The sequence below is a fragment of the Colias eurytheme genome, chromosome 5 (genome assembly GCF_061535395.1).
Source record: "Colias eurytheme isolate Ceu_HAF_F1 chromosome 5, ilColEury1 Martin Lab GWU primary, whole genome shotgun sequence".
In the NCBI taxonomy this organism is placed as follows: Eukaryota; Metazoa; Arthropoda; class Insecta; order Lepidoptera; family Pieridae; genus Colias; species Colias eurytheme.
In genome coordinates, this window is record NC_142984.1 from 9,258,123 (window position 1) to 9,280,223 (window position 22,101).

Consider the following 22,101-nt stretch of genomic DNA (forward strand, 5'->3'; position numbering starts at 1 on the left):
AGTAAAGACTTTCTTACCCATTTCAACACTTTAGATGATTTATAAGAAACGGCACATGATAGCCGTGTCATGAACTGTTTTGATCAAAATTCTAAATCAGTATGTGTGTGAGTCCAATCATGAAAGTGTTACAGTCATACACATAGAATCAGAACATTATTATACTTACCATTTAAAACGTACTCTCTTTACGTAGTGATATTGTATTAGAATTATATTATTTAATAATGTCATTGTAATATTACAATATCACCAAAATATCTTAATAAACAATTCGATATTCGTGGTGGGTAAGATAAATAGAGGGAAACGAAATAATAAACGCATAGCCATAGAAAAATCATTTAATCCAAAAATATAACAATAATAAATGGTAATCAAATCCAGTAGGTACTTACTACCCTAAATAATGCCTCATAACTTTTAAAACATAAATTAGTAAAAATACATACCGTAAATTACCTTGTAATAATTCTGGAAATCATGTCAAATATAGAGCTACAAAATATAAGTTACAAAGTATGTACTTATTAAATAAGCATTTTTTTACAAAAATCTTTATATTATCCATAATTTAAGTCCAACTCAAAAGTCAAGTGAGTATAAAAGTAATCTTAGAATTTTTTTTTTAAACTTAAACTTTGAATCGTCATCTATTTTTGTCAATTTTTTAAAAACAAACACTTAAAATTCCATCCCAATTTTTACGTTGTTCCACGGCATAATATTATGACGATTTCAACCCCCATTTTCAAATCTTATATCCTTTATATTTTGTAACTCATATTTTTAGTTCTAAACCAATAGTCAATTGAACAGTTAAAACGACTTTGTTGCACAAAAAATACGGTTTATAAAAGGCATATGATAATATATCATATTCACTATGAAATAAGTTATATATTTGCGTGCGTACTTGGATATGAATCGTTCTAAATGCATTGTGTATCTATTAACTTTTGTGCCCTTAAGCGTTTACCGATTTGACAATTCAATATAAAAATAAATATATTTATAAACATACTACGGAATGAATTTTCTTCTTAGTTTAAAGTTTTAGTATTGCTTATTTTATTGGTTAAATTCATTTTAGACCATTCGAACCTTTCGAAGATTTTTCACCAGAAAATAAAAAAAATATCTATGAAAAGAGGTACTCATGGAAAATACTAGAAGAAAGTAATACATAATGTAAATTATACTTTGTAGGACAAAATCGTGTTTATTTTAAAACTCACAATGATAGATTGATATTGTGTATCAGTGCCAATGTAAAAATTAAATATTCAAATTTATCATTATTATAACATATATTTCTAAACGTAAACCCAATATTTAAAACGATTTTTCTTTCGTTGTTATTCTTAATTCTCAAATAAATGCTTTTTTATTTAATACCTATATACTGTGTGCTATTTGGTCGAATATATAACCTTTGACTATATTATACTTAAAAACAGATTCAATATTTAATTGTAATCCCTAAAAAGTTGAAATCGATTATATTTCATAAGGTGCATAAAGATTTAAGTAAGTACAGAATAAATTTGTAATAGAAAATTCGTTTTATTGCTATAAGTTTCAACAAGTTATCCTAATTCCCCATAGGCTGAATAAATTAATGATTCTTGAAGGTTCATTACAAAGAACATAGTATTCCATACGAAAATAACACAAATAATCGATTTTATTTGTACCTTAAATCTAAGTTAGTCAAACCCATTGTACAAAAATTCGAATAAAAATAATTAAAACTATACCCATGACGCCATCCATAAATTAATTATTCGTGATTTAATTTTAAGCTTTATGGTTTCAAACGGCTCTATTAAATAATATTTATTATATAACTATCGAGTATTATCATTTCTAAAGCATTGTCCTTTTAAGGGCCTATTTTTCAATCGAATCCTTAGTTAAAATTTATCCGTCCAATAAAGTGTTACACGAACATATTAAAATGTCACATGTAAACTGTCATACGGGCAAGTAGAATACATATTTGAAATGGTAGTTTAATACGTTACTCGACGAATAAGTTTTAACCAAGCATTGAAAAATCGGCCCTTAATGATTTGAATTCTAATTTAAAATTGTCATACAATAAACGACTCACAATCACGCTCAAAAGTTATCCGTGACTAAACTCTGCCTACGCGTATATTAGGTAGAGTTTTCTCATGAACGTATACAATCGACTTTGAACATTACTGCAGCGACATAAGGTGTTAATTTGAATGATTATTTTATATATACGGACATTTTTGTCGACTCTAGCGATTATGAGTCTAGTTGTTTAAAGTACATCAATACAATTTACTAAATATATTATAAGTCATTCACATTTTTTTACTCAAAACAGAGGTAATAAAAAAGATCTTGTCTTCATTCGCTTACAATTTTCTATACACAATACGAATGACTCAATAAGATAACCGTTCAAACCATAAATACCTAAAACATCCAACCCTAATTAACATAATAACTTAAAATCACAGTTTTGCACGGCGCGTGCACAATATATTAATTTGTATGACTAATCGTGTTAATTGCACTAATCTTCACTAACTACTCAAATGGCATTGGCGCTGTACGCCAAAATTTTCTGAATAAAAGCACCTTGGATTTCGTCCGCTCTGGAAAAGAAAAATTTACAATATTATTCCTGAAGTTATAATATGTACACGACTAAATTCTATTTAAACAGATCAGAAAAGACTTTTAATTCTAAAATATATGTGTAAAAAGATAGCCATCTCGCATTCAATCTTCTATTTTAATCCATCCATGTTATAAGGTCGACCAATCCAAATTTATGTAATGGCGGCTCCACATTAGTGCCGTGAAGCTCCGTGAACAGGCCTGAACGTTTGTATCCCAAACATTTCATATAACAGTACTAGCGGTCTGCCCCGGCTTCGCCCGTGGTACCTACATATTTAAACTATCCTATCTCTCAAGTTGGATCGAACTGCACATGGTGTGCGAATTTTATTATAATCGGTTAAGTGGTTTAGGAGTCCATTGAGGACAAACATTGTGACACGAGATTTATATATATTAAGATTGTGTTCCGCGACAAAGTATTTGCGCCTCCTTCACGCGGAGTTGACGCATACACATCCACATTCGCCACCCCGTGACATAGTAACTATAGTAACCTATATGGCTATACACAGATAGAGTAAATGGTAGAGTAGAGAGATAGAGTAATAATATATAATAGAAATAAAGAGTAAAGTACTAAAATTGGTAGAGTATGCTTGTTCACTCTACCGTTTACTCTACCCGTGAATAGCAGGCATTAGCAGAGGCGGCTCGTGACAAAATTGTATGGGTGTTCACTTGAAATAAAACAACGAAAATACAATAGCGTTAGCAGGATAATTTATTACAAAAAAATGAGCACCACATTATAAATCCGTACTAATATTATAAATGCGAAAGTAACTCTGTCTGTCTGTCTGTTACTCAATCACGCCTAAACTACTGAACCAATTTGCATGAAATTTGGTATGGAGATATTTTGATACCCGAGAAAGGACATAGGCTACCTTTTATTGCGGAAATATGTACCACGGGCGAAGCCGGGGCGGACCTCTAGTAATATTATAAATGCGAAAGTGTGTTTATTCGTTTTAATGTGACATGGCCATGGGTAACTTTTGACAGCGGTGAAACGACTCATACTAATGCGAATTTAACATCAGGGGAATCCGCGGGCAAAGAAAAATATATTAATATTGTTTTAAATAAAAATGATGATGATGATATTATTCATGAAATTAATAATAATTCCATAATTCCGGGGCCCTGGTGAAAGCGCCCAACGACCGGGCGAGTTTATACGTTCGCTAGCTATGCAGATACTGTGCCATTCTGCGCACGCGCGGCCTGTGGATAGAGAGCATAGCGTACGGGATGTGGGTGGGAATAGGTGCGTGGTTGGGAGTACTTTAATCAGTCGTAAAAATTAGAAAAATGATTTTAACAATAGTTAGGGAAATCTCGATTGACAGAAAAATTACGATAAGTCAGGAAAAATTTCTATAAGTCAGGAAAATTTCCATAAGTCGGGAAAATTTCTATAAGCTGGAAAATTTCCATAAGAAAGGAAAATTTCTATACGCCAGGAAAATTTCTATAAGCCAGGAAAATTTCTATACGTCAGGAAAATTCCTATACGTCAGGGAAAATTTGTTAAAAAAAAGTCAGGAAAATGTTTATAAGCCAGGAAAATTTCTATACGTCAGGAAAAATTCTATAAGCCAGGAAAATTTCTATACGTCGGGAAAATTTCTATAAGCTGGGAAAATTTCTATTAACAAGGAAAATTTCTATACGTGAGGAAAATTTCTATAAGCCAGGAAAATTTGTGTAAGTCAGGAAAATTATATACGTCAGGAAAATTTATATAGATAAGGAAAATTTGTATAAGTCAGGAAAATGTTTATAAGCCAGGAAAAATTCTATAAGCCAAGAAAATTTCTATACGTCGGGAAAATTTCTATAAGCTGGAAAATTTCTATAAACAAGGACAATTTCTATAAGCCAGGAAAATTTGTGTAAGTCAGGGAAAATTATATCCGTCAGGAAAATTTCGGAAAATTTCCTTGTATTTGAGACAGGAAAATTTCAGTCCGGAAAATTTCTATACCTCAGGAAAAGTTCTATACGTCAGGAAAATTTTTATTCGTGAGGAAAATTTCTATACGCCAGGAAAAATCCATAATCCGGGAAAATTACGATAAGTCAGGAAAAATTTCCATAAGTCGGAAAAAATTCTATAAGTTGGAAAATTTCCATAAGAAAGGAAAATTTCTATATATGTACAAGGCAAATTTCTATACGCGAGGAAAATTTCTCTTTGCCGCATAATTATATAGATAAGGAACATTTGTTTAAGTCAGGAAAATGTTTATAAGCCAGGAAAATTTCTATATTTATTTATTTATTTAATTTTAAGTTTTAGCACACATATAGAAGGTAACTTGGATTAACACATAGGGTAGGTTTTATCCCGGAAATCCCACGGGAACGGGAACTATGCGGGTTTTCCTTTGAAAACGCGGGCGAAGCCGCGGGCGGAAATCTAGTGTCTATATAAACACTAAAAATTATAAAGTATTTCAAAACGAATTCAATTATTATTTAGCAAAATTATAAAATCCCCGAATTTGCATTCGCGAGCGTATTCATAGTGTTTGTTTATAATATAGGAGTGGCAACGTCGCGCGCAATTGCTGCTGTCATGCGATGCGCAACGTCGCTTGAGAGCGGCGCTCCGAAAATGGCTATTTTTCCATAGTAAATCTTTTGTTTCACGCGCAGGACTGTGGCGAAATTTCTCTTTCACTCTTATTGGATTTCGTATGTAGGCAATGTACTGAATGTTGTTTCATAGGAGCGCAATCGAGAGCGCTCCGTAAGCTCCTTTTCGCGCGTTACTTATTAAATGAACAAGAGTGTATGTAATGTATTTTATTTGTAATGTGTAAAGGTACTTATTTTATTGATATTAGTATTGGAGTTTTTTACGATAGATTTTAAATAATGAGCAGGTATAAATTTATTATAATTATTTATGGGAGTTCACTGCACCAGTGCTCCTGAGGACGAGCCGCCTCTGGGCATTAGTAATAGTCAGAGTCAGTGATTTTGTCAGTAGCTTCTATGTCCATTTCACAGCGAGTTTCACGAAAGATTGCGAGCATCCTATGAATACGAAGGACACGGCTTTTGCCGTAAATTCGCCGTGTAAATTCATCGTGCGTAAATTCACAGCACTAATGTAGAGCCGCTATAAAAGCTAAAAAAAGACGGGTTGCACTCCGGGAGTGCCGGCAGAAGTGAAAACTTGATTATTAACGTTGAGCATGTTTGATATCCATCCGTCTTACGCTTTTTCGATCAGGTCACGTGTCCTGACGCGAGTTTAAGATTTTATACCCAACGCCGCTAAAGAAGTTTTCACTTCAAAAAAATTTGAATGGAAATGGTCGCAGTACGTATGTTACACTGGACAAACACAAACACTCACTTGTTACTGGTGACGGTGTGCATCAAGTTGACAATGTACCGCGGGCACACGTCCTCGTGCATCACTCGCGCGTGGAACAGCAGCCCTTGGCACACGCAGTATAGCAGTTCTACGAGTGGCCATTGTTCCGGGATCATGCCCTTTTGGTACGCCCAGGAGGTTAAAATCTGGAAATATTTATTATTATTAGGGTACATTAAACACATGACACAAGTAATGCTCACAAGGCCTCTAGCACATAGCTGAAACGTCGCTGAATAGCGCATACCTTTAGTATAACGTAATTTTAAGTTTTAAATTTTATATTTCTTGCAACTTATGTTTATTCTTTGGATTCCCTTGTATACATTTCTTTTTGAGGGGGAACCTTCTGTTTACTTCATAAACGCTAACGCGAAAATTCAGTTTATTCACGCTTGCTGTTGTGTTATAATAATTATAAAGGTTATAAATTTATATTATCTAGGTTTTTAAATAAAAATAACCTAACCCACCCTCTAAACAAAGCAAAAAATTCTGATTCCGAATTATCAGCCAGGCCTGTTGTTTGGAACGGCTAATGGAAGAGTAATACAGCAATTTATACAATCCAATTATGTCATATCTATAAATTTAAATTCAAAAATTTTATTTAGAATAAAAAAAACTAAAACCTGCAACGAAGACGTGATCGGTGCGAGCGCTATTGGCAACGAGGGCGAAGCCCTAAACGCAGCCCCTGCTAAGAATCCAGCCGGCGCCGCGTACAAAGCACTGTCTTTGCCCGTAGCCCTACATAGAATACACACCACCAACTGAAAAGAAGAAATCACTTTAAAAGAAAGAAAAAATTGCTCTTATTACAACAAAGAAGAATTTTGTAAATACATAATAAAAGAACTTGTAATAAAATTGAATAAGGTGAATTGAATTCTTGTATTAATTTTAAAAGGGAAACGTAACTAATGTTCAGAAACAGAGACAAAAAACAATTATTATAGATCTATTCAAATTGGATATCGTTTGACGCATTGCATTGTACATTATTTGTTATTCGAAGCTAAAGGTAAGCTCTCGCGTCAGATCAGACATTCATAGTTGTTAGGAATAAACCAATATACAGATAAACTTCCCTTATTTATAACCCCGCAATGTGATTACGGATTTATTTAGTTCATTATCTGTCTAACTTTTAATATAATATTATGATTATACGATACAAACTTACCCTATAAATACCAATATATCCACCAAAGAACAAGCCCAACTTCAAGTGAGAGAATTTCAGCGATTTAAGCGCTTTAGTGGGAGTCAATATCCTGGGCAGGATCGTACGGAGCATTGTCATCAAACATCCTACGCCGAAAAGTTGTGCAGCTCCCTGGAATATTTTTTTTTCTAGAATAAGTCCATCTTATCTTATAGTCTATGTAATCTTTTCAGTAAACACTCTTAGATCTCTACTCATAGTATATATATCTTAAGGGCGTGTCCACATGTACACGGCACGGCGCCGTCAACGCGCAACGATGCGATGTCGCGGCGCGGTGCGTTGCCGCGTCGTAGAAATTAACGTTGCCGTATCCTAAAAATTCACATCACTATGCCGCAACGTTACAGGGCACGGCAGCCTTGGCAGAGAAGTGGCAGTCTGTAGCACAGTGTGATCAGATTTAACAAAATTCTGCGATTTTAGCAGAATATGACCCCCGCAAAAATTCTGCTAGTTGCTTGGTTAATCTGCTAAAATATGCTAAACATTTAAAAAAATCCTGAATTTCTGCTCTGCTGAAGGGTGGCTATTGGCCAAGGCAAACACACCAACAAAAACGTTACATAAAATGGAAATGATAGATTTTTCTATGTTTCTAGCACAACTATTTCAATGAAACCTAGTTAACTTACAATAAATGTTGAATTATGTTAAGATTATTAAGATTCTGCTAAAAATTGTCCACTTTATCTATTGTGCGGCGTATTATGCTAAGCCCTAAATCAGGGTTCATATTCTGCTAAAATCGCAGAATTCTGGTAATTCTGATCACACTGTGCTACAGACTGCCACTTCTCTGCCAAGGCTGCCGTGCCCTGTAACGTTGCGGCATAGTGACGTGAATTTTTACGATACGGCAACGTTAATTTCTATGACGCGGCAACACACTGCGCCGCGACATCGCATCGTTGCGCGTTGACGGCGCCGTGCCGTGTACATGTGGACACGCCCTAATACTATTATAAAGGCGAAAGTTTGTATGGATGTATGGATGTTTGTTACTCTTTCACGTAAAAACTACTGAACCGATTACAATGAAATTTAGCACACATATAGAGGGTAACTTGGATTAACACATAGGATAGGTTTTATCCCGGAACGGGAACGGGAACGGGAACTATGCGGGTTTTCCTTTGAAAACGCGGGCGAAGCCGCGGGCGGAAATCTAGTATACAAATATTTTTTAAATTGATATGACGTCATTGATAATTATTACTTAATAATTTAAATTTTAATTAAACATGTGTTATAACTAAAAATTACAACGAACAACCCTACAGCTATGCAATTGCGAAGCCGAATACTACAAAAGGTAATTCCATTACTCAAAAATAATCGAAGTTAGCTAATTAGTGAAAAACAAATGCTGTATATAAAATCCTATACGACGATAAAAGTCAAGACAGGTCAATCTTTATATCGAATTGTAGGGCAATAATTATCTGTCTGTAAAATGAACGCTGTAAGTAATTACTTACGTAAACATTCAAAAGTTCAAAGAACAGTAGTTAATACATATTAATGGATTAAAAAAGAATAGAATTATAACGTAATGAAGGAAGGAAATCGAAACAGACATGACGGAAACACCAGCGCGAAAATGCTACATTTTGAGGAAATTAATTTGAGGTAAAATATCGAAATAAATAGACACATTTATTGACGCAATTAATAACAAATTTCGAACGAAATAATCTCAAGAATATTACGAAGGTTTAGTAAATCCCTACTCGATTATTGAATTAAAAAAAAACTAGTTTCACCGATTCTATATCGCCTTGACCACATCAATTTTAATAACGTTGAGTCTTCGATAAATATGTGATAAAAAATATTGTAGATTTTTTCATAATGTGTACATATATTTCAAGCCCCGCATAACTATATAATAATTCGTCTATTACTCCTAGTAAATAATGTTAGCTATATGTAACAAGTTATATAATATGTTACCAGTAATAGTTTAAACTGCATAAAATCACAATTAATTTCCACCGCCAAAAATTGTAATAATATTAAAGCAAAAGAACATTCAAATTTAATTTATTCAATCAGTTACCAATATTTCATTGATATTTATACTTTACACCAATTTAATACTATCCTGCCACCAGTCAAAATACTACCAAATACAAATAGCTTCTCACTAGATGTAAATTAACCTCAATATAAATATATTTTATTCCAAAACGTGCATAATATATACAATTAACGCATTCAATATGGCAACATTACCTTTAATATATAATTCTTGCAGGGGCCTCTATGCGGACAGGCATCACTCCTGCCCTGAATACCATCTACGGGCTTACCGACCTCTTTGGAAACTCTGGGCGGCGTGAAAAACCTAGAATTAAATATATAAGAACTTTAATTACATTTAATTCCAGATATGGGTGTGCCGTGCCTATATTGAATGTTTAAATTTAGAGAAATAACTTGTAAAAATTTAGATCGAGTATTTTATACGAATGTTTATACGATGACTAGTGGTCCGCCCCGGCTTCGCCCGTGGTACCTACATGTTTAAACTATCCTATCTCTCAAGTTGGATCGAACTGCACATGGTGTGCGAATTTTATTATAATCGGTTAAGTGGTCTAGGAGTCCATCGAGGACAAACATTGTGACACGAGATTTATATATATAAAGATAGTACATAGTAACTCAATGTGTTAAATATGTATTTTGAAAATTAAATTGTAAAACTGACATGATTTAAAAGAGCAACTATGCAGTTTCTTGCCGGTTCTACTCCGTTGCTTTCCGAATCGGTGGTAAATGTTAAAAATATGTAGATTACGATGTTTCAAAAGTGCTTCTGGAAGAAGTCTAATTGAATAAATAAATGTTTGAGTTGATGATATGAGAGTATGATGTCAAAAGGATTTTTAAGCTTACGAGATTAACAATTAACTCGAATTTGATAGAAATCTTCAAATGTTACCAATATAATTTTCTTGCATAGGTATATAATAAAACTTATTATAGTGATAATGTTACAGCGATATCTATACTCCTACAAATTTTGTAATTACTAACAACGATATTATAGTGTGTTTATTGTTAGTTTTACGTATTTTTTAAGTGTTTTAAATTATTTTAACCGTGTACGAAATTGCTTTTTTATCACAAAGATCGTTCGAAATATATTTGTAATTGTAATGTTCGAAATATATTGATAAATGGCTCTTTAATATGTAACACGAACCTCATTCTTTGAAATCATGTTTATAATAATTGTATTAGATCAAGAGCCCACGACGGCCAGACTTTCCTTTCTTTCGGAAAGTTGAAAGTTTCTCTGTATATGTCTCCTATACAGATAAGAACGACCAGCGACTATCAAGTTTGGGTTGTGGTTACTTTGGCAGGAAACAGGTAGTGAAGGTGTATAAAATAGTACCTAACTTTCATTATAGTTTAAAAGCTAAATTTTATATATGTTACTTGGGGACCTATAAAAAGACATTACCTTAAGAGCCAGACAGTTTTCATGGTTCTTACATCTAGCCAGACACATTTAAAAAATAACTAACATATCATCAAATTCACATAACTACCTAAAAGCGTAACAAATATGAAATAACCCACTAAAAACATTAGTTAACTATAATTATTAAAAAAATAAAAGTATAATATATAAGTAATAAAGTTATTACTTATCTTTTACTTAGACTTATGTTGATGGAATTTCACGTATCCCGATGACTTTTTTATTGTCTCATCGAGGGGGTTTATGTTGATGAAATTTCACGTATCTCGATGAGACAATAAAAAAGTCATCGGGATACGTGAAATTCCATCAACATAAGTCTAAGTAAAAGATAAGTAATAACTTTATTACTTATATATTATACTTTTATTTTTTTAATAATTTTAGTTAACTAATGTTTTTAGTGGGTTATTTCATATTTGTTACGCTTTTAGGTAGTTATGTGAATTTGATGATATGTTAGTTATTTTTTAAATGTGTCTGGCTAGATGTAAGAACCATGAAAACTGTCTGGCTCTTAAGGTAATGTCTTATTATAGGTCCCCAAGTAACATATATAAAATTTAGCTTTTAAACTATAATGAAAGTTAGGTACTATTTTATACACCTTCACTACCTGTTTCCTGCCAAAGTAACCACAACCCAGACTTGATAATCGCTAGTCGTTCTTATCTGTATCGGAGACATATACAGAGAAACTTTCAACTTTCCGAAAGAAAGGAAAGTCTGGCCGTCGTGGGCTCTTATATTATATTGATAGCCAAAGGTTTGTTTGATTGAAAGCACAAATACCAGGACCTCCAGTTTAGAATTACTAAGATTGTAATTGAAAACACTTTTTGAGACATAACTTAAGCAAGAGAGTCCATTGATCAAAAGCTGAAAAATGTGGGAAAATATTATGTTTGAGAGCAGACAAAATCATACAAAATGATTCCAAGCAACTTACCAAAACAATGGTGTCCTCTTAGTGTTCTCTCTCTCTAACCTCATGAGATAGAAGAAGAGGGAACTACCCAACATGAATATGAGAGTTTCGCGTCCAGCTGACCGCCGCAACCATCCTTTCATTTCTAGTGTGCGTATCCAATATTCGAATACCTATGAAAAATTGATTAAGTAAATATTTATCTTATTAAACATCGTACCATAAAAATAAGTCATAATTAACTTTCAATCTAGTTATTTTTATTACTATTTTTACTACTATTTTACTTTTATTTGGATGACCGTACAAAAAAGTACACAGTTAACATATATTTATTTCTTATTTGAATTCTATTCTATTCTATCACTTAATGATGAATTATTTTTTCCCATTTATCTTTAATTATTTGACAACTTGCTTTTTGGCACACTTTATCATAATCAAACAGTCCAAAGGTTTTAAAAATTCAAATCTTTATTTGAACTTTGGAACTTTGCACTTTTTTATTTTGACTTAATGTAACTGAGTCGTTTTCAAAATAATTGTACATTACTACAAAATGTTTGTCCCCCTAAAAAATCTTCGAAAAAAATATGGTTACGACTGAAATAAATCATTGTTAACGTTTTACAGACTAAACTTAAGCATACTGCATATCATTTCTGATAAAAAGCAATGAATTGCGATTCAAATTCTTACATAAATTTAATGTGAAAATAAAGTAACAAAAAAAGCTCCATACATTTTTTTATTGTCCCCTATGTGGACGACAATGAAAACCAATATTTTTATCAGAATTTTTGTATGAAACTTCCTATTTTTTTTGTATCATAATTAAAAAGCAATGTTTGAAGTGTTATATCTGATAGATTAAACTATTTAAATTACCTTAAATAAACGAAGAATTAATATTATAAAAATGTCCCTATCAATCGTTACAATTTCGTGACACTGATTTATTGACATAATTAACCAACTTCTTGTATCACAAAGAAGAGGAATCTAACTCTAATCATTGGCAACACTGGTCATGTCACGAAAAGTAAGGTCACATTAACGCGCCGACATTTTGTTCGTCGTCCAGACATGGAAGAAGTCCAGTAGTGTGCTGTGCAAAAAATTTAGTTACAATTTCCTAACGACGTATTCTCAACAAAAGTAAGTACATTTTGAAGAATTCACCTACCGCAATTGTAATATACTTAAATTATGACTAGAGTACTAGATTACACTTTCAATCTAATGGTAAATGTGATTATGTTTTGTGTAAAAGTATTTCTTAGGTTATTTTTTACATGTTACTGACGAACAATTTCTTGACATTTACTGACGTCAGTAAATTGTAGACGGTAAAGCTGTGGTCTCATGTGTAAAGTATGAAAATAAGATATTAAAATGTGTGTTAAATTAATGTAACGAATAAAAATAAAGGAGAAAAACAATAAATCTCTCAAGATTATTTTTTTGTAACTACAGGCCATACTTTTTTAAACCATGATGTAAGGTTAGTAAAGTCGGGCTTAGGGACTTGACTTTTCCTGGGATCTGATAACTTTTTTATAGTGAAAGCGGATCAGTGAGTCTTGGCCTCCAATTTTACAAGTGGTTTCTGATGGGATAACGCTTGCCTTATTGCATTTAGTGTTGATCGCTTTTCCACCCACACGAGTGATGCTTACTTTTGTTTTTATTTTTATTCAAAATACATATATCCAACAGCTTTTTTTAGTTTCAGAATGCCGCTAACCGGTGCCGAACGGCAAAAAAATACATTGAAAAACTAAAAAAGCAAAACCCTGAAAAATATGAAAAGAAAAGGAAAAAACACCTCGAGAAAGTGAAACAAAGACAAAGAAAAATATCAGATCTTAATGACAGTGAAAAAGAAGCTCGAAGACAAAAATGGAAAGAAGCTAATGATAGAAGAAAAGAAAAGGAAAAGCAAACAGAGAATTATAAAAATTGATTGTTTGTTGATTATTTTGGAACTAAAAATATATATTTTTTTTAACTAGTGACTTCTTACTTTTTTATATGTAATATTACCTTATTCTGAATACAGCCTTACTTTTACAACTTCCTGACATTTCCTAACGAAACAGTTTACTGACAATTTCGTGATGTACAAATATTTTGAAAATGACCCAACTATATTAATTATTACATTATTATAATATTTTATCTATACAAATATTATAAAGAGGAAAGGTTTGATTTTTTGTTTGTTTGTTTGTATGAATTGAATAGGCTCCGAAACTACTTGACAGATTTGAAAAATTCTTTCACTGTTGGAAAGCTACATCATTTCTGAGTGACATAGGCTAGGTTTTATCCCGGAAATCCCACGGGAACGGGAACTATGCGGGTTTTTTTTGAAAACGCGGGCGAAGCCGCAGGCGGAAAGCTAGTTCTATATATAATAGATATAATACTATAGAATGTTTCCTTATAATTCATTAATAACTTAAATTATAATATATACACTCAATTTTATCCTGTTCTTCAGAATATTTGCAATACACTGATAACCAAAGAAATACTTATGTACATTAATCTCATAATCATAATAACACACATCGCTTTCCTTTTCTGCAATAGACCCTTCTATTGCAAAAACAGAACTTTCAATCTTGTGCCACAAAATACAATTATATGCCAATTCTCATCACCTAAAGTAATATCTTTATGTATTACAGCATAACTTACTTGTTACCTACTTAGTACTTCTGTATTTGTCACTAGCTTACCGCCCGCGGCTTCGCCAGCTTTGTCTAAAACCTAATAAATTATATACTAAAACCTTCCTCTTGAATCACTCGTTCTATTAAAAAAAATGCATCAAAATCCGTTGCGTAGTTTTAAAGATTTAAGCATGCTGCATGCAGACAGAAAAAGCTACTTTTTTATACTATGCAGTGATTTAAACCGCGAAAGTTCGCGAAAGTTGTGAGGATGTGTGTATATTTGTTACTCTTTCACGCAAATACTTCTGAACCGATCACAATGAAATTTAGCACACAAGGGTAACTTGGATTAACATATAGGATAGGTTTTATCCCGGAAATCCCACGGGAACGGGAACTATGCGGATTTTACTTTGAAGGCGAACCCTCGGGCGGAAATCTAATTGTTGTTTAAATCAAAAATAAGCACCATATTCATGGTAAACTTTTTTTTAAGCAACAAAGTACAATCAACATGTTTCTGAATTGCTATCATGTTGCTACATTGTGTGTTGCAAAGTTGATAATACATATTATTGTTCTTGCCTGTAGAGCAACAAAATCAAAACTAAATTATCAGCAACATTGCAACAAACTATTGCAATTATCATGAATACTAGGTTGTAGTTGAGTTGTTGATTAAAATTGTAGGTTAAAGTAACCTATGATTACACGTCATACTATGGTTAACTTATGATTATACATATATGCTTACTTTAACCTATGATTGTACACAGTACTATATCTTTAAGGATAAATAACTCCATAAGGAAACAGTACAATATACTCACCAAGTTAACAAACAAGTTAACGACCATAACTCTTCTGTAAGGTGGTTCGAAATAAACCGCAAGTCCACTGATTGTGCATGGTAGTAGCACTGTTGTGTAGTACGAGAATTGACTGAAGAACAGCTTCCTTTCAACAAAATAATTTATTATCACTAAGTATAAAAATAATATAAGTATTGAAATTTGAAATGTATGTGACAATATTAATGTAATTTAAATATAATATTGTATTGCAACACCTGCATAAGGTTTATAATATGTTAAATGTATTAGTATTCAATAAATTATTTGATTAAACCATTTGATTTGATTTGATTTGTATAGAATAGGATGCAACAACCTCTTTGGCACAGTGGTTAGTACATGAGCATAGATTTGAAGGGTCCTGGGTTTAATTACCCGTGCAGATGAAGAAAAAAAATTTCTCAGTCTGGGAGGAAATCATACAATGAAACAGATGTATACAAACTTAATGCATCTGCCTGTCTTCTCTATATATGAATAGTTAACCTTTTAACCGCCCGACTTCAGAACAGTTGGCGTGTCCCTAGCGCCCGGCACAGTGAATCGAAAATTAAATACCTAAAAGAAAGAGGGATGTGCAATACTTAACTTTGTGATGTCGATATTTCGTTTTAATAACGACATTTGCATTTGCGAGCGTGGTTAACTAACAACTACATCTCACTAAGCTAAGTTTGCACCTCGCGTCGTTTACGTCACACTGAGGCTTAGGTAGGTACGGGCTGTAAAAAAGGATTCGCTATGACTTTAAAAAAGTAAACAAATGTTTGTTAGATTTTACTTTGCATTTGTTGTTTTTAACATTATATTATACGGGTACATGCCGCATTCCAGCGAGGTGTTAACTTAGCTTGGTGGAGATATAGGTACCTACCTACTTGAATACTACTTAGGTACCTTACGAAATTATTCGACATTTTTCGCAAGTCAGTAAAACAAAAAGTGTTTAAAAATTTGAACGATTTATTAATTATTATTTATTACTTAAACTATTCACAATAAAATCAGTCCAGAGAATTTATCGACATACGAACGTAAAACTTCATGCACAAGCACAACACTGATGGAAAATTCCAGAAGTCGGCACTCGTTTATGACGTAAGAAGCGGTCGTCTTTATCCGACCGTAGCGCAGGGCGTACTAACAAAGTAAGTTTCGGAACATGTAGGCTAGGGATGGGAACCATCAATTGAATCGATGACATTTCATATGTAAATTTACTTAATTTTAAAGGAATTAAATGAAATACTCACAAATATTTGTAAACAAATGTTTTATTAACAATTGCTGTATTTGTTTTAAAGTTAATTAGTCAGTATAACGAGAAATATTTTGATTTATGTTTATTTTTGTATCGCATATGTCCCGTCCCTCATGTCGGATTTTGTCGTCATGGGCGTTGTACATTAATACAATTTTCTAAAAATAATGTTAGTAATTCATCTAACTTTGGACATTATTTTTAGGACTCCTAATTAAGAGGCTAAAGTGTATTAAACTGTAAATGATTACTTAGTTAACTATTTGCCTAATATAAACATATTTTTGATAGAATACAGCGTAATTAAATAAAAAAGCTGATTAAACGAGCAGTGATATTTTGGTCGTAAATATACGACTCTGGCGAAATGGGCCCGAAAATATTTGTCGGATTAATCCGACGTAGGCGGTTAAAAGGTTAATAATAAAAGTATATAATATTATGTTTTTTGAAGCAGGATATTATATATTAAAGAAGTATATTTCACACATCCATGTCTATTTTAAGAATCAAAATATCAATTTTAGTTGGCTAATTCTAGCCACAACTTTTTGTTAGTTATTATATCATCGTGTAAAAAAATCAACTTGCTCCAGCAAGTTAATTTTTTGATAGTTATCTATTACTATGTAAATAGTTAACCATTATTATGTTAATGTTAAATAAATTATATTTTTTTGTAATATCATAAATGATTACCTGAAAATACAGTTTAAGGTCACAAAGGAGCTTCCCACTGTGAGACCAAAGATGCCAGACTTTAAATAAAGTTTAAATTGCTCTATGACCTCTTTTTGAGTTAATTTCTTGCCTTTCATTAATATTTGAATCTGAAACAAACATAAAATATGAATTTTCATGCAAATATGCTGTAAAAAAAGTTACTAGTATTAATGATTGTATTGTCCTTCCTTTAATTTTAGTTTCTCTTGGAAAAAAATCCTGCATACAAAGATTCCTTTAATGTAAATGCAGGATTTTTTGCAGAAGCAGTGTGTAAAACTTCAAATCCATGTATAGTAAAGAAATAATATGTAATTAATTATATTTAAATAACTGTTAAAGTAATTTTACTACTTAGTTAAACCACAATATCTATTTATGTTACTAAATACTTTATTATGGTTTTATGAATTTTAGTATCCAATTTATAAGCATAGATAAATAAATTATTTGAAGTGTGTAATTAAAATAAGGAAATATTGAACAACATATTCCTAATTATCCATCTTTGACATCACATTAAACTATTGGATTGGCATGATTTTTTATCAGTGTTAGTTGTTTGTGGAGTAAAAAATTGACATACTTGAGGTCTTTTTATAAAGAAAAGTAAAAAAATATAAAGAAGTACTCTGTATCTAATCCAAATTACTCAGATAAAGGCCATACTTTTTACACACAGAACTGATAAATACAGTGATATGAGATAAAATAGCATGTTTAAAACCGATTATGAATTTTATGCTAAAAAATGTACAGTGCTAATAAGTAATAACAAGTGGAAAATATACAAAAGATATGACTCTGCAATATTCGTACTATACTTATAAAAATCATAATCTGCATATTTTATATAATATGTATATAGTAATTTAAAAAAAAACATTTTATCATATAGTAGGTTCATTGATCATTTTATCATATTATTAAGTAAAGAATTGATTATAGGAAGATAGTTATATCAAATAATAACAATAGATAAATATACCTTTAATAATGTAAATTATTATCCACTTAATTTGAGTTCCCAAGTATCAGAAAACAGTGAAATAATGATCTATCAAATCTATTGATATAAAATTTTCTATTGAAAATCATCAACATTCAACACCACAAATTGAAATATTAGTTGTTACTTTAGAATCCCATGACATAATGAAAAACTTACCAAGTAAACCATGGCATAGAACTTATAGCTCCCTTTTATACAACTTAGTAACATGGATGCAGTTGCATCGCTGCATTTTGCTGTCCATGGATGGATTAACGTGTGACAATCGGACGCACTACATGCGCTCTCAAACCATAGTTTACTAGCCTCTACCATTGTCGTGATTTGTTCAGTAAATATTCACAATAAAAATTATACTACCAATTTTATTGGTACACAACAATAGGTACCAATAACAAATTAATACAATGACGATGTGAATTGAAACTTTAAATAACTAATACGTTAATAAATAATCATTTTTTTTAACTTTCAACACGACTTCACTCGACTAGTTTCTTAACGAGTTTCCGCTTGCAAGTGGACTAACAGTTAGAAATAATAATAATTAATGCAAACATAGAACTTAAACGGTGTGATACCAAAACTCAAATCACAAATTTCTAGCTCAAACTCAGTAATGCGCGGACAAATGTAAATTATCACTGTCAGTCTGTCAGGTGTCAAGCTTCAGCTGTCATCTTAACGGACGACAGATGTCATAACATTTAGGAATGATCTTATTAAGTGGATCATAATATCGTTGATTTCGTTCCAAGAGGTTTCGTTCAATAAGAATTATTAATACGAAAGTTTTACATGTTTTCATCATGACCATTGGTTATATATTTTTTTTTCATTGTTCAGTAATCCCAATAATTCAAATAAAATTTTTGTTTGAATTATTAATAAAATTCTATCCTGTTAAAATCAACTCTTTAATTATTAATTAAATATCTGCATAGTTTCAGACCACACTACTTTTCACCTAAAGAAATCACTCAAAGTTACATAATATTAAACCGATTAAATTGTTATGGGTAAAAGTGACTTGACCCTGTTAAACTTTTAAATAAATAATTAATTACTTACAAATTATACGCCCTCGTATGTTTTATATATATATATATATAAATTATAAAGCTGAAGAGTTTGTTTGTTTGTTTGTTTGTTTGTTTGAACGCACTAATCTCGGGAACTACTGATCCGATTTGAAAAATTCTTTCGGTGTTAGGTAGCCCATTTATCGAGGAAGGTTATAGGCTATATTTCATCACGCTACGGGCAACAGGAGTGGAGCCACGGGTGTGAAACCGCGCGGAGCAGCTAGTGTTTTATAAACGTAATAGGTACACGTTACGCGTATTCCCTTAGAGCAGTTTTCCCCACACTTTATTTTTAAGAAAAGTGTTTTTGACTCACTAAGTTAGCGTGAAGTTAGCTCAACGGTATGGGGTCCCAATTAATAAAAAAGTCAGGGGTCAACGTTAAGACTAAATGACAATGCTTGGTATTTTTAATTTATTAAATGCTGATATACGGCATGTATGAGAATTAATTAAGAACTAAAAAGTTAATAACAAACGACCAGGGTACCTGAGTCCCTTGTCATTTGGTTTGCATACTTACCTTATACCTTGTCAAATGCAAAATACGTATCAAATATCAACACACAGAAGCCCTGTTTAAGAAATTACATGTGTTATGCGACCACACAAATCACAATAATAATTTTCACTTATATGCTATTATTATTGATACGGGATACTAGTACAGTGGTACCAGAGGGTTATGAACAAATAAATAAATTAGAATTGAGTTTGATGTACTTCCATTTTTTAAACATTTAATACTATCTTGTACTTACGAAAAAATATCCATGTATGGGAAACCAAAAGATAATAGACCCTCTGAAACATGCTCGAAGCATCGTTAGAAATGCTTCAAAACAACTGTCCGTGTATGGATGCAGTAATTGTGCACAAGTATAATTAACTAAGTCCGTATTTTGTACAAGATGTTTACTGACTTCCACCATTTTAATAAATTTTACAATATATTGTATAGAATTAAAATAAATCCCTTTATAGTCTTTTGACGCGTGCAAGCGAAAGATATACTGAAACGTTTATAACAAAAACAATACAAGTTCAAAGTGTGATTTTCCGATTAATTGAATTTTATTTGCATTAATTTTCAATTAATTTCAGTACCTACAGCTCATTAATAGTACTGATAGCAGGGATGTACTTCGTAGTGTGGTACTTTCTGTTCTAAAATAAATTAAGTAGATAATATGATTATTAAGTACTATAAATTATAAGCATATATTATACATAAAACTATCTACATATTTGAGGGGTTTGTGTGAGCTTAAAAAGTGTATTCAGTGATAATACTCATTATTGATAGGTTTAGGTAAAGTTCATCTGCTACTACGAATTACTAGGTAATTATTATACGTTTGTCCCAGAGTTGTGTTGCACATATAATATTAAACTAGCTGTCCAGAGAAATAATGTTCTGCCATACTCATATCGCTCAGGGTTATGAAAAATAGATTTTGGCCGATTGTTAGATCTACCCAATAAGCCCACAAAATTTCATCAGAATCGTCTAGCCGATTCGGAGGAGTATGGTTACTACCATTGTGACACGAAAATTTTGTATATATTTTAAAGAGCTTAATTAGGTACTGAAAATAAATATTTATTAAATTAATTAAAACTTTTGGATAAGCGCTGCAAGTTTTTTGAAACATAGATTACTAAAATATAGTTAAATACATATTTACTAGGTGGTTACTTCGTTTTGATGATGCATTTACACCATATTTACACAATGGTTGGTATAGCGAGGCGAATAACGAACACGCATAAACACGCGTAAACAGTGCATTCACTATTCGTCTTGAGATTCGCGTTTTCGTGTTAGGAGCGATTTTAATACGACATAATCAAAGGGAATATTGGCCGATTAAGAAGAGCTGGAACGTCAACACATTTAAACATTGCACATGTGTAGTGTCTGTGAAGACGCGCGCGGCGTGACGTCATACTGCATACGCATCATGAAAAGTCTGTCTGTCTCTCTCGCGCGCAGACTAGCTTATGAGGGGGAAGGGGACAATTATTGTTTTTATGTTGCAATTGTTTATAAATACAGGGTGATGTAATTTAAACAAAGACGTTAGGTATATCTACTACTAACTATATTCGACGAGATACATACTTCGCAGCACGCGGATAAGAATATTTTTTTACTTTACCCAGGTTAATTAATTATGTAATCATTTTAATAAGTTTTGTAAACAAAATGTAAACGCCGTAAGTTAAAATTTTCATACATAGCTGAACAATACAGCTTTTATTGTAATGTAGCCTTATCTCTTACGTGCTAGGGTTTCGCTTGTATTGTTTCTTGTGAGTGAACGCACGTGTTATTTGTATTGTTTATATCGTTCTGATTGAATATGACATAAAATTTAATTATTATTTGATAATTGAATGATTATCAATACTATATTACAATTGATTATGAGAACAAATAATTAAGTTCATCGATTGAGTTACTTTTAAATTGTAATTTTACATATAAATTATGAGAGCTTTCATAATTATATTTATCTACAACGCACTCATTTTACAATTCAAGTCTACAATAATTAAACTAGAGTCGCATTTATTTTTGAACATATACTGTATAGTAAAATTGCATATGTGTGAGTACTGTCAAGATGCCAGCTTTCCTTAATCGGCCAGTACGAATGTGGTTAGTGTCGACACTCGTATAATATTATGAATGTTTTATCTGGTTTTATCGAATATTATATCAATTCACGAGGCGAGCGAACAGGAACATTGTGTAAATAC

General features: G+C 32.0%; 1 protein-coding gene across 2 annotated transcripts; it reads right to left on the reverse strand.

The window, feature by feature from the left end:
* Positions 1-386: 386 nt before the first annotated feature.
* On the reverse strand, positions 387-20,282 carry LOC149908596 (transmembrane protein 135-like). Of its 2 annotated transcripts, none has more exons than XM_090102061.1 (9): positions 20,097-20,282; positions 17,215-17,345; positions 15,231-15,357; positions 11,738-11,889; positions 9,528-9,639; positions 7,248-7,400; positions 6,694-6,834; positions 6,041-6,207; positions 387-2,636 (listed from the first exon to the last, which is right to left on the reverse strand). In XM_090102061.1, the coding sequence occupies exons 1-9, from the start codon at positions 20,265-20,267 to the stop codon at positions 2,573-2,575; spliced, it is 1,218 nt and encodes a 405-aa protein (XP_089958187.1). In that variant the 5' UTR covers positions 20,268-20,282; the 3' UTR covers positions 387-2,572. The 2 variants fall into 2 exon arrangements, with proteins under 2 accessions (XP_089958187.1, XP_089958189.1); XM_090102063.1 differs by lacking the exon at positions 20,097-20,282 and adding an exon at positions 18,407-18,862 and having other exon boundaries at positions 388-2,636.
* Positions 20,283-22,101: the final 1,819 nt, after the last annotated feature.